Source organism: Leptonychotes weddellii, chromosome 8 (genome assembly GCF_054177405.1).
Source record: "Leptonychotes weddellii isolate Sample4059 chromosome 8, ASM5417740v2, whole genome shotgun sequence".
Classification (NCBI taxonomy): domain Eukaryota; kingdom Metazoa; phylum Chordata; class Mammalia; order Carnivora; family Phocidae; genus Leptonychotes; species Leptonychotes weddellii.
This window is the reverse complement of record NC_138376.1, coordinates 12,992,181-13,006,609: the sequence shown is the minus strand read 5'-3', so window position 1 is coordinate 13,006,609 and position 14,429 is coordinate 12,992,181. Positions and strand designations below refer to the sequence as shown.

Below are 14,429 nucleotides of genomic sequence, written 5' to 3'. Positions count from 1 at the left end.
TCTTTCTGCCCTTGTGGGTAGTGGGGATTCCAGACATGCAGCGTTTATTTCAAGCATCTTGTTCCACTTGGGTCTTCTTCATTCTTGCTTAACTTAGCTGAGTATTTCACCAAAAAAACAAAGACCATAATATTTGTGCTCTTTCATCTGGCAAGTTCAGCAAAATACATTGTAGAGAGAGGGAAAACTAAAGCAAAAATTGGAGGGAAGACATTTGTGAACACATATAAATATAAAAAGATTAATACCCGAAGCATATTTTAAAAACCCTATGAATCAAATAATAATAAGAAAACTCAATAGAAAAAAGGACAAAAGATTTGACAAGCATTTCGTAAAAGTAGAAAACCCTCCTGGCTTCTTAATATGTGAAGAAAAGTTCAGTCACATTAATTATCAGGGAAATGAAAATTGATCATAGAGATGACATCTCTTACTTACCAGATTGACAAAAATTTAAAAAAAAAAAGATACTAACTGCTTCTGAAGATCATGGAGTAACTGGAATATAAATTGGTTCAACTACTTTGGAAGACAGTTTGGCATTACTTAGTAAAGTTGAAAATGCCCATAACATAAGACTGAGCAGTTCTACTTTTACCCAAGTATTGAAGAGAAATTTTTAACTGTGTATGTGGGCCAGGGGTCACACACAAGGATATTCATAGAATCAGTGTTTGTCATTGTTAAGGATTGGAAATAAATGTTATTGGCAGTAGAATAGATAAATTGTGGTATATTCATGCTTAGAATTCTATGCAGTAGTGAAAATGCATGAATTATAGCTACACACAACAACGTGGGTAGCTTTCAGAGCTATGATATTGAACCCAAATTCCAGAATACTTATAGTGTCAATTTACATAAAATTAATTTATTTAAAAAACCAAATAATATATGTTTTTAGGATACATGAAGGTGGTAAAGCTGACAAAAAGCAAGGGAATGATAAAAAACAAATTCAAGGAGGGAATGTGATATAATTGAGCAGAGTCCACGGGAATTTCAAAGGAAATAGTGATGTTCTTCTCTTCAGTTGGATGATGGTACTTGGGAATTTGTTGTCATTTTATAATCTACATATATATAAAATATATACATTTTAAAGATTTATTTGGGGGGGAGGGGCTGAGGGAGAGGGAGGGAGAACCCCCAAGCAGGCTCCACACTGAGCATGGAGTACGACGTGGGGGCTGGATCCCACAACCCTGAGATTATGACCCAAGCCAAGACCAAGAGTCAGACACTTAACCGACTGAGACACCAAGGAGCCTCTACATATATTTTTATAAATACTCTTTCGTATCTGCTCAATATTCAATAGCAGTGCTTCCAAATTCATTTATTAGGCACACAAAATTGTTTTCTTGCAGATCTTTTAGATTGAGAGTTCCACTGGTACACTCTTTTCTGACCAGTGCTTCTGGGCGTGAGATTCTACAATGCAGTGGGGACTTCTGTAAATCTACTTCTTTTGGAGGGAAGTTGTAACTTCAGAATTGTTTCCTAACTCATTATCCACTGGAAAGAAAACGGTGGTTTGTTTTATTTTCTGTCTAACACTATATAGGCTTGAAGGGCTTGTCCTCTGTTCCTTGAAAGATTTTAAAGAAGAATGGGTTATTTAGGAGTTTTGTTTGTTTTCCGTCGAACATCAGGGCCTTCCAGCGTGAAATCCATTTTAATCACCAGACCAGCCAAATACTCGATAAAGGAGTCAGCTTATTTGGGAAAGAAGATGACAGTAGAGTGGAAAGGTTCTCAGTACTCATTTTCTATTCCTTAAGTCATTTTCTTATTCCCTCTCACTTGTCTCTTCGGTTGTGTCTCCATGGCTCCTGACCTCCATTAAATTCTAAACCCCTACAGGAGATGCCTGAAACGCTTTCCTGGGCCCTCCATCTACAGCCAAAGGACCCCACCCTGAACTTCGGAGGCACAGAAATACTAAATATAAGCACCACCTCTTCTAGTCACATAGGAAACACTTGACATTGAACATGTACACAATCTTTCTTATTCTATGAGTATTTGCTACCTAGCTTAAAGTATAATTTATTCCTTACTATTTTATATCAAGAGTTCAGTGAGCTTTGTCATTATGTACAAGTATTTTAGTTTGGAAAAGAGGATTGAAAGATATTCTGACCTTGAAGATGAAAGTTTCTTGGAATTAAAGAGAAGTGTAGGCAAGTTGGTGTGGAAATTGTTAGATTTTTAAAATTAATTTTAGTTACATAAGTAATATATGACGGCATATTCTCCTTGTAAAATGCAAAACATTATGAATAAGGCAAAGGTCTCTTTGGACTAGCACTCCCAAACTAGTGCTCTTCTCAGTTGTAATCCCTATTTTCAGTTTGGCTTATATGCCCCCGGATTGTATGTATATATGAATATTACATTCATTCATATTTACATATATAAATGTTTACATACATGCACACATGCATAGGATGGATGCATATACTAGTAGAGAATATATATAGTTTTAGTTTTATTTGTTGCATAAATAATGTCTTAGGTTCTCTCTGTCAGTTCATAAGGTTTTTATTTTTCTTTTGAAATTGTATGGGTTTCGTAGTGTGGGCTTGATATAGTTCACACACTCCACACTGAAGGATATTGGCTTCTTGCTTTTGACTTTGTGGTGTTTTGTTTTTGTTTTTGTTTTTTTGCTACTACAATAAGTACTGCCTTGGTTATTATACGTGTATATATGTGTGTGTCTGTACTCTGGACATGGATTAAGTATTTTTCTCATTTGTCCCTTTAGTTTTTTTTTTTTTTAAAGATTTTATTTATTTATTTGACAGAGAGCGAGAGAGGGAACACAAGCAGGGAGAGCGGGAGAGGGAGAAGCAGGCTTCCCGCCGAGCAGGGAGCCCAGTGTGGGGCTCGATCCCAGGACCCTGGGATCATGACCTGAGCTGAAGGCAGGTGCTTAACCGACTGAGCCACTCAGGCGCCCCATGTCCCGTTAGGGGTTTTGCTCTTTTTTATGCAGCCCTCTTTTCCTAAGATCATAGATATATTCTCTTCTGTTTTAAAGTTTACATTTACAGCTTTGTTTTTAATATTTTGTTCTTTAACCCATCTGAAATTTATTCTGGGGAGTGATGTGAAGTAGGGACCTATATTTATTCTTTCCAACGTCTGCTCATTGTTCCAACACCATTTACTGAATGCTGAATCACTGATTGGAAATACCTTTCTCATTTACTACGATGACAACTCTTAGCCAAAATTCAGAGTGCATACTAGGACCAGTCACTCTTCATCTTCATTCCCACCCATTTTACAGTTGAGGAAATAAGGCACAGAAAGGTTAAGTGATTGCCCCATGTAGCATATCTGCTAGGGAGTGGATTTCGGAGTTTGATCCACAAGTCTGGCTCCAAAACCCATGCTCTTCACCTCATACGAGCATGAGATGTTTGACTTGACACATTTGCTTACCATTTCCTAGGAAGCCTGAGCTAGTAAGTGCTTAGATTTTCCACTTCTTGGATCATTTTCTAAAACTTAGTGCTGGAGAGGCATACTCTAATTTAAATGTTTCAGTATATATAGTATATTAATAAGGTGAAGTGTTGAATCAGATGGGCTCTGAGACTCCTGTAACTCTGGGATTCTCGAATTCTTGGAAGTGTGCATGATCTAAACATTTTTCCCAGAACAGATGTCAGGTGCATCTTCCATTTTTATTAGATGTCAAGATACTAGTCTCTAAATAACTTTATGGTTGTATGCTTTATTAAAAAGACTTGGTAAACTACTTTATATGGTAGATTCTGCAATGTGGTAGTCAACTATTCTGATATTTTATACACATTTAAGAATTAATTTTTTAAAAATTACTTGAATAATTTAGAAACTGCATTAAATTGTGTAGTTCCTGTATTTTCATTTATAATTATCACTATGAGTAGTTGTATGTTTATAAAAACAGACATGTTTGTTTTGTCTGTCCAATTCAATGCCCAGGTGAGAGATTACAATAACAAATTATTCATGGTTTATGAACATGTTTGATGTCAAGTAAACAGCATGTACTGTAAATATGTATTTTGCAGCTGAATAGCAAAGCCTGTCTTTCAGTGAAGTGGTGTGACGGTCAAGTGCGACTTGAACCGATCACACGGAAACTTCCGTGGACAGTTTAGAAGATGAGCATGATGGAGGACTCTGGGGTGCTGAGATGAAAAGCGATCTGACGTCCCCACGGTGCAGCGTGTTGCGAAGGGAATGAACGTGTTGGTTTGTTTCTTTGTCCCTTCTCATGCAGGCGCAGCAGTCGCGGGCATCTACCGAGTCGCAGGGAAGAACATGGCCCCTCTGGAGGCGCTGGTGTGGGGCGTGGGACAGACTGTATTGACATTAATCATCTCCTTCTCAAGGATCCTCGCCACACTCTGAGCTTTCGGTGGGAATGTCTTACTTCACATAAGGAAACAGATGTACAGATTCTCAGAACACGGCGTTGTGAAGGAGCGGGAATGAAACCGTACGAGGAGAACGTGGAAGGAGCAGGGCGCAGCCGAAGGCCTTGAGCTGTGTGCAAAGATCGCCCTCTGGTGTCCAAGTGATTGCACTACCGCACTGCACCTTACGTGCCTCCGTCCCGGGCCGGGCGCATCACAGGACCGGAAGCTACAGGAAGAAGCACCTTGCTTAGCTGCCAATCAGGTTAACACTGGTGTTGACTCGTCGTTCTTAACAGTGTTGTGTTGAGTTACAGGGACGTTTTGAGGAATTGATATATGTGCCAAACTCTTCTCTCTCTTTTTTTTTAACATGGATCATGTGACAATTTGCAAGTGTAGATGTAGATGAGTGCTGTGAACCATATTTGACATGAATTCAGGTAACGTAGTGAGATTTTTGTTTTGTGACGCTAAATCCCGTATGAGTGTTGAACACCGAATCATTGAATGTGAGGTAAACGATTTGGTTTTTAATGTTGAACGTTTCTGGGATTTAGGGCTTTAATATGTTTAGGCATTATTGTTATTTAATTTATGTGGAAAATAATACTTAATGGAAAACTAGCTAAACTCTTTTAAGGACTCAAAGTAGACCTGTAGGGTTCATCCTTTCCACTCAAATAACACTCTTTTAATAGTTTCCCTCCTATGTAACTATTCTGTTGATACGAATTCAAAAACTTTATGGGTCACACACATTGACTGTAGTTTGTGTGTCATAAAAATATAATTTGAAAATTTTCTTATAAACTTTGTAAGAAAAGAAGTCTGAAATGCATGTTGCATTCTTTGACCCTTCTGAAGAAAGTTTTTGCCATGTATCTCATGGAGAAAACATCTTTATAGCTAGTATCTCGGTGGGATTATATTACTTGTTGCATATATCTTGATTTTTGACAAAACATAAACAATCTTTCATTCTGGAGTATTACCTATATTTAAAGAGTGGCCTAAATTAGGCTGTGAAAACAAAGAGCCTCATTTGTAGATAAGTAACAAGTAAGTTATGTAAGAAGAGTAATTGCATTACATTGGGCATGTGGTAACAATTTCACTAAGTAAAAATTGGGGAATATAAGAAATAATTTAAAAATTTGGCAGTTAATCTCAGCATATCAGTACAGTACTGAACATATATTAGAGTGATTCCGTTGTTCGGTTCTCGATTTGCGCTGTTAAGTTTCCTAGAATCAGTGACAACATTTATTAGAATGAAAAATCCTTAGTAATACAACATTTTAAGAGGTTTTGGCAAGATGCAGTTGTTTTTAAGAGTGCAAGGAGCAAGGGAAACAGAACCTGGTTGGATTTGTCTCCTACTGAGATTGTTTTAAATACCAGGTCCCTTTATAAATGTGGTAATTCAAAAAGCCACTGCAGAAAATATGAAGTTAAGGGCAGTCCAAAAAATAATCTGCATACTCTAGCCTCATTGTTTTATGACCCGATTTGGTAAAAAGTACGTTTCTATTAGGTCCCATTCAAATTTAAGACCTCCATTACCCATACCACTTTTTCTCCACCGAAAAGCAGAATGTGTTTCAATGACGTAAAAATAGGGAGTTGGGGAAGGGGAAACTTTTACCAGTATGGAAGCGTTTTGGGGGTTTACTAATGCTGGGCTTGGAGATCTGTTTTTAAAGACACCATTAAGCAACTATGCATCCCTAGAGATCTTTGAAGTAAATCTTAAAATTGGTTCTTTTTATTATGTACAAGCCTAAAATTATTTGTTCTTTATGTTCCTGATGTTTTCCCAAATTAAATTTAGGCATAAACTTTCCCAGTCCATTTGATTTCTCCTTTTCTTTTAGACTTGAATTGTGTTCTTCCTTTACTTTGGCTCTTCTATTGGTAATTTCAAGTGTTCATATTCTTGGAGAGGAGTTACCAATAATGTGTTCACATTGTTTCAGATCTACAATATGAATATTTATTTTAACATATGGTTGTTTCATGATTTATGAAAGTTATCATGGTAAGGGAATATGGAGCACATGGTTTAGAATCCAAAATTAGCTGGAAAATAACCTGGACACATTAAATCCATCAATGTGTGGACCAAAGAGATTTTAACTCCTGTTTTTACTCTAGAATGGGAGTATAATTGGATGGTTAATAATTAGTCTTAGAGTGTCCTGCAGCTATCCCCATCATGTTGCTTTACATTATGAATTGAGTCTATGTGTGTACTTTTAACCATTGGGGGCAATTGTTGGTTTCTTTGCTGTTTTCAGTTCTTTCCATTGAGATTTTTGTGCAAATGTCACTCTCTTGATGTTTTGAAATGCAGTTGAATAGTGTGAGTTGATGAAATTGTCTTAATAGCTACCTTTAGGCTGAGATTTTTTTTTTTTAAATCAGTGGTTTTCCTACAGACGACAAATCCTTAATGATATATATTCACACACATATATATCATTATATACATATGTGTAAAGCTGCTATATATGAATATAGTCTAATTGGAAAGCTTTTGTTCAGTGAACACTTTCATGTTCTAGTAGAGAATTTTATATATTTGTTCAGTTGAATGATCTTTTAAATAAGTAAGGATGTTTGAGATTTTTGAATTTGGAGAAATTTTTCTTGGTTTATTAGTGCTGGAGACCCTTGTTTGTGATATGACAAAAGCCCTTATTGATGTATTTGGGTTACACTGTCTTAAAATTTATGTATGATTTAGCAGTAAACTTTCTTTGTGATAAATGAAGGAAGGAAGGGGGAAATCCTTTAGAGTTTACACTCCTTTATTTAAAAAAAAGTTTACTAAAATACTACTGATGTTGAAATCAATTCCCCAAAGAAGAGATCTATGCCGATACGCCCAAACTAATTATTATTTAACATACTGGTTAGAACTGTCCGTAGATCAGAATCAATCAGGGGGGCCCCTTGAGGCTACAAATAATATGTAAAACTTTTAAATGAAGGAGGTGTGAGTGCTCTGCCCCACAGGATGGCTCCACTGGTTTCTTAGAATAAGGACATTTCTAAATGGTGTAGAGCTATTCTGTGCCCGCAGCTTAATCATTCTTACTTTAGATCTTACTGTGTACTAAGCAGTCCTATAGTCTGGTACCCGATGTACTTTCTTAGTATTTGCAACGTACATTTCCACAGCCCAAAAAAGCCTAAGGGTTTTGTTTGTACTTTAAGTGAGAAATAAGGAAATGAGCTGCCCCGTATATCATGCATCTGTGACAGAAGGAATAGGGGTAAGTGGAAATCAAAGAGTGTTGTTGAAAAGGCCTTTAAAGAAGGTCTAATTAAGAGACAAATGGTGCTGCCACATTACTCTGCTCATGCTGGCACTTCCATGCCAACTAATTCAATCTGGTAAACATGGGTCTGCTGTTTTCAAAGTGCTGTACTGAGTATTTCTATAGTAAGTACAAGGATGACCGAGAGGAGATCCCTGCCCTTGAGTCCACCAAGAGCTAGCAAGATGATTGTAAATCCTAAAAAGGTTGGGACATTTTACTTCCCGATTCTGTTTGAGAGTTTAAGTCCTGTTCCCCCTTGCCCCCTGCCCCCAAATTCTGGTGTTGCCAGGTTATCCACCAAATGGACTTTCTGTAACAGAGCTGTCATTACTGTGACAGAGTGGACAGAATTCTAGACGCTAAGCCCACCACGTCAACTCGAACCCAGGGCCCGTCGCTTGTTGAATGCAAAGCAGTACTCACTTGGCAGTAGATGGTCAAGAAGAGAGTCATTAGAATTGTTTTAATTACATTTTTAACACCAATTAATATGTTGTTTTGTAAAATTCATCTATTTTCTTCCATTTTCACGTTTTCCCCTACATATATTTTAAGAAGGAAACTTAGAATCTTGCTTCCCTTACCTCCTCTCCACCTCTTTATTTCCAAAACGAGCAGATTCTCCAAGACCATTTCTGGGCTTTGGGGAGGGGGTGGAGATGGCCGGGGCAAGCAGGATTGAATTTCTGTGTTTATTTATCGCCCGTTAAACTAGGAAAAGGGTGAGAGGGTAGCCACACTCACTCCTCTGCCTTTGCCTTATCCCGCTCGCTTCCCTTGGACCACCCAGCCAACATCCATTGAACGTCTGCCGCATGCGACTTAACTGTCCTCCTTCCAGGGATGGGAAGCAGTGTCCTCCGTGTGTGGGGTCCTCTCCTCCGCCACCCTGGGCTGCGGGCTTCAGGGGTCCTGTGGGTTCTGCAGGAAGTAGACCTGGGCTTCAGTGCCTCCCGCGTCCTTCCTCCCACCGACCAGGGGTGCTTACGCCCTACCCGCTTGTTTCTAACTGCAAGGAGAAACTGTACTTTCCGATTTATGTCCAGGTGATAATCCACGAAGTCACAAGACACGGAGGGTATTTTCGGAAATATTCTCAAACTACTTCCCTCTTGCTGTTACCTTTTTTCCCTCTCAGAACGTCTTTTTTTTTTTTTTTTAAAGATTTTATTTATTTATTTGAAGGCGAGACAGGGAACACAAGCAGGGGGAGTGGGAGAGGGAGAAGCAGGCTTTCCGCTGAGCAGGGAGCCCGATGCGGGGCTCGATCCCAGGACCCTGGGATCATGACCTGAGCCGAAGGCAGACGCTTAACGACTGAGCCACCCAGGCGCCCCTCCCTCTCAGAACGTCTTAATCAGAATCTCTTCAAAGAGTCCTTACTTGTTTGTAAGATGTGAAAAACACGGAACGTCCCGAAGAAATTCTGGTAGTTCTCAGTGGCAGAGAAGCTGGGTCGCCGTGTAAATAAAAACCAGGGGTGAGACTCTCAGTGCTGAAAATCGGCTAGTGAGCCGATCAGTTGGCTCATGATTTCTCCTAACTCCTAGTCCTTTTTTATAACATCTTGAGGAGCGACTCTTCAGGTGCAAAAGGACATTATTTGATTAAAGATGGTAAGGTTTTTCAAACATGTGGTAGTTGTAGGAGCGGGCAGTTTAAAGGCAGGAAGAGGCGCTGGAGGGCAAGGTGCGCAAGCTGGGGCAAACGCAGCTGCCCCCTGGTGGTAGGTCTGTAAACTACACGGCGCGAAGGTGCTGCTTGTTTCCGACATGCTGGGGAGCATTTGCAATCCGTGTGTGTGTTTTGCATGTTTACGACATGCTGGGGAGCATTTGCAATCCTAGTGTGTGTGTGTGTGTTTTGCATGTTTCCGACATGCTGGGGAGCATTTGCAATCCTAGTGTGTGTGTGTGTGTGTGTGTGTGTGTGTGGTGATGGGTTTGCTCTTCTCATGGAAGGATCTCTGTTCAGTGTAGACAGTACAATGTTTTTAAGGAGGTTGCTAAAGTAGTCATCTAAAAATGTATCTGTGAATTTGGGGAAATAGTGCTTAATATGTGAAATATTTTCAGTAAATATGGAGACGTACCAGTTAATAACTTTATTAAATTGATGGAAGCGCCCACATTTCTGAATGAACTGAGCTCTGAACTGTAACTATCTCCTCCTCCGAGTTTAGAGGACTCGGCTTTACATTCATTGCACATATGTTGAACTTACATAATGACCCTTGGTCGATTTCGAGAACTAATTTTGCAGTTTCTTAAAAATCTCCCTCTTCCTTCCATACCGATGTCATATGTTATAGTTTAAACATATGTACAATTTGTTGATAGACTCAGAAATGCTGGTTCAGAAGAAGATGTTCTTAACACCTTATGGTTATGCAGTTATAATCTTACTGAAAATTAAATGCTATAGGCAAGCCAAGAGAGCATGAACCTCTTACATATTTTTTGGATTATATACTGCACCCATATCGATCTCCCCTCAATGGTAATGTGACTGCCCCCTCTTCGGGAATGTATTTAGGTATGTAACTGAAACTGGAAAGTGTAACAAATATATAGAAGAAGGAACTATATCATTCATAATTACCATAACTGTAACACTTTCTCTCCTAAATACATATTGATAATTTCCGAAGTTCATCTCTTGTTTTAGAGCCCTGTGCAAATGAATGTTAACTTGACAGTGCAACTGACGATGAGAAAATTCTCTTGTTTTTAAACTAAAATGTTTGCACATCATCACTAAGTATCTTGGGGGAAGGAACGTTTTAAAGTTTTCTCCATAGAGAGCGAAATAGAGGCACTTGTTTGAAAAGTAATTTAAAAATGATTTACTTTCAGTACTGGATGAGTTGATAGTCTAATTGTTGACACTTTCTTGGGGTTTGTGATATCAGATGCATTTATGATGGAGAAATTTTTACAGTTTCGACCCTCTACTCAATACACACAACAACACACACACACGAGTTGTACACATTTAGATGAACAAATAAAATTCCGCAGTATTTTTCATTATAGTCCTATAACTTGCTAAAATTCATAGGATTCCACCATGAAGTATTAACCCCTGACTCTAATCATTTGAAGACGAGGGGATCAACTTCAAGTTAACCAACAAAAATGGCTTGATTTAAATAGCAAAAATAGTTTACCCGATAGGTATTAAAAATTCACTTTCAAATTGTGTTAACTCTCAGACCACTGATGAATCATTTAGTAAAACACAAGTAGTTTTTAAAAGCTAAATGATGCCTTAGTGCCTTGGAAATTAAGATACTTTTGTAAAGTGAATTTGACAGGGTTCAGGATTGGCATACTTGTCACTGGGGATTTAGAGTTTAGGGACCGTATAATTGAATTAACTCCTTATGGTGAATAAAAATCAGCCATTTTGCCATTGACTGACAGATGACAACTACTTTCCTTACATTTTCATGATGTGGTATATGTCTATAATTTTTTCTTTTTACAAGTACGTTTGAAATGGAGAAAAATGTAGTCAAGACAATTAAGTGTGGGATTTTAAAATTTAGTTTTGTCGTAAACTAGAAATTCTAGTGTGAACAGTGTTAGTTTTATATCATAGTTTAAGGGCAGAAACTTTATGTAACCTTTAGGAATATGTTTACCATCAGGGATTTCTTTTTACTATAGAAATACTTAATGTACTGTGAAGTTTAAAGACAGGAAGAATAAATGTTGGATGGGGTCACGCACAAAGGCAAAGGCGTACGTGATGAAGTACCCTACATTATGTGAACACAGTTCCCCTCCCCTTCTGTTAAGACTATAAACTACACTGTATGAGTATGTGTACTGCATGTTTACATAATACAGTTTAATTTTGAAGGGTTATTTTAAAAACTATGTTTATGTATCATACCTAACGAGCTGTAAATATTGTATACTATTGATTTTTAATTTTATATAAGCGATTTTTTAATTTCCCAATTCATGTACAAATCTCATTGTGTATATAGCAGAATTTCCTGGAGAACACAAATTTTGCAGTGAACTTTAATTATTTTAATTGTGGTAAGCATCAGGTTAGCCTTAGGGATGTTGGTCTTTATTTTAATTTATTTTTCACCACTCATTTTCTTCAAAGGGCAGCAATAAACATACGCAAGTTATTTTTGACTATAGAAAGTTGGTCTGCAAACTCAAGATCTAGGTTCCAATTCATTGCTTTAAAGAAAAGATGCACAGTTAATATCATCCACTGTCTAATCACAGGACCGTTTCTGAGGTCCATGTGTCTCTCCTCTTTGTAATATACAGGGTGAACTCTTTACTGACTCACACAGGACAACTGTTAAAAGTGAATCCAGCACTTAAACGTCATTACACAGAATTTATTGGATTAAAAATTTGTAAAATACAGTATTTTAATAAAATTTCTGTATCAATTTCATGCACTTATATATAAATAAACCTGTCTTTAAAAGCTTTATGGGGCGTTTTGACTCTTGATGACATAGCTTCTCAACTCATTCACTGCAGACTGGAATATTTTCTCTTTATCCTTCGGTCAGGTTTTCTCGGCCGGTTTTACATGTGGATTTTGGAGGTAGTCCTGCAAAAGTAAGCAAGAAGTCCAAAAGACAAATTTGGTTGAGTTTATTGTTTTACCTAGGACTAGTCATAGGCCAAATAAACATCATCTTCTAAGAATTATTGTTTTAAAAGGCACACTATCACTTTTATTAATAAATGACTACCGTTTATTGAGTGCTTATTATCTGTTAGACACTTTATATGTATTCTTTAACATGGTGATCCTTCAAGTTAAGTGGATTACTAAGGTTTACAAAGGTAATCCTTCACAGATAAAGCACTGGAGGTTCTGAGAAGGTGAGAAACTTCTCAAGGTCACACAACTAATACTGCTGTGCTGGGGTTTTCTTACTCTCTTACCTGTGTGTTTTCTCCAATATGCTCTATTGGCTTCTACAGAGCATTGTGGGAGCTCCTACCTGCAGTAAGAGAAAATCTCATTCTTGACCAAGACTAGATGGCCTCATGGGGATTTGAGAAATTATCAACTCAGGATTTGTATTGTCAAATTTATGAATATTTTGAGTTTTTGTTAGGGATTTCCAGGGGCTGGTACTACGTACCCAGTTAGGCTCATCTATTCTCCTGCCTGAGAAAAGACCGGGACTGACAGAGCCAGTCACTGTAATTGTTACAAACCCCATGGGAATAAAAACTAGGTAACTTTAAAAACTGTGCAAGCAAAATGGAAGTAAACAATTTTTTTTTCACCATACATGGACATATTAATTACTGAACTGGAATACAGTTTTTTTTCTAGGTAACTTTTTCATTCAACCATAAGAATTATAAAATTGGTATATTTCCCTTTCATTATGTCTTAAAAAGTTCTTGAGCTAAACATAAATCTTTAGATTAAAAACACATTTTCTATGTTGCTTCTATTATCTTTGGCTCTTGAAGTAATATTTTTATAACGTTTTTCTAATGGGTAAGCTATCTATGGGTATTTTGATATATACTGAGCATTGAGAGAAAATGTCAAAGTTCAAACTTACTGCAGCTGGTGCAGAACAAGAGCAGAGGGAAAGGTAATCTGGAGGAAGGATGTTCAGGTGTTAGGCTGAGCTCCATGATGGAGCATGAGTCCTAGTCAGACTCGTGGAGGAAGAATAGCTCAGACTTACTGAATAAGTACCAATGTGATCTGTGTGCCGAAATGGAACCCTTGTTAGTTAATAAACTAGTACCTAAAGTTTCAGGGTACAGGGAGAAAGGTGGACAGGACCTGCGGCTGATCTTTAAGGAGTAGAATTTGGGTTCACCTCCAGCTTCTAATGGAATCTTACCAGGAGAATTTTGACAGAAGAATCGTTTCTGTGCCATTGTTCTTGTTGAACGGCCATTAATTTCCCATTATTTGTTGTTATCAGACATCTGTGTTTTGGCCAGTTTTATGAATATTCTTCAGGCTCAGAGACTCCTGGGGACTGATTCGCAAAATGGAATCACCATCGGGTGGTTTTCTTGTAAAGCAAGAGTTTTATCACTAGATGGCACAATGGCTCTATTTTATTTTCCCCTGCTTTTGTCTTCCCCGTTACCTACCAACGCAGCCTGTAATTTTGGACTTAATTCTGTAGGATATATCTAATGTTCATTTTTTTTTTCTGATAAAAATACATGTGAGGAAATTAGATATGAGAAAAATCAAGAGCTACATATTATCATTAACAAATTTATCTTTCCAAAGAAGGTTAAGATCATGTTCAGGGGTTATTGGCAAATCAGAAAAATCACATTAATTGCATGATTTTGGTAAGTCGTTAATCTGGACCTGGATTTATGTATTTTTCTCAAATTTGTAATTCTAACTCTTAACACGTAATGTTTTTTTTTTTTTAATCTACCAGTTAATGCTTTAGTGACATTTAGTTATCTAGTTGGTCAACTTGTTGGATAAAAGGGAAAACACCAACATAAGGCCATGGGCCTTGTTGTATCATGAGACTTGGTTATAGATTCCTGCTCTGCCATTTAGTATGTGAACTTGGCCAAGTTATTTTCCTTCTGTGATCTTCAGTTTTCTCCTCAGTAAACCGTGACAAGATCTCCTGTTGCATATAATGGGTGTTCAGCAAATACTTGACCTGCCCGGATTC

General features: G+C 37.7%; 1 protein-coding gene across 4 annotated transcripts in view; it reads left to right on the top strand.

Moving 5' to 3' along the window:
- TMEM170B (transmembrane protein 170B) overlaps positions 1 to 12,221 on the top strand; it is a 34,929-nt gene extending 22,708 nt beyond the window's left edge. The window contains exons 3-4 of one of the 4 annotated variants that reach the window (XR_014147512.1): positions 4,289 to 9,552; positions 9,601 to 12,221. Coding sequence is in view for 2 of the 4 variants with exons in the window: in XM_081827675.1 (XP_081683801.1) it covers positions 4,289 to 4,419 (131 nt within the window). In the remaining 2 variants the exon portion in view is untranslated. Of the gene's footprint in view, positions 1 to 4,076 lie in introns of all 4 variants that reach the window. The other 3 variants (XR_014147513.1, XM_081827676.1, XM_081827675.1) reach the window with 3 other exon arrangements.
- The last annotated feature ends 2,208 nt before the right edge of the window (positions 12,222 to 14,429 follow it).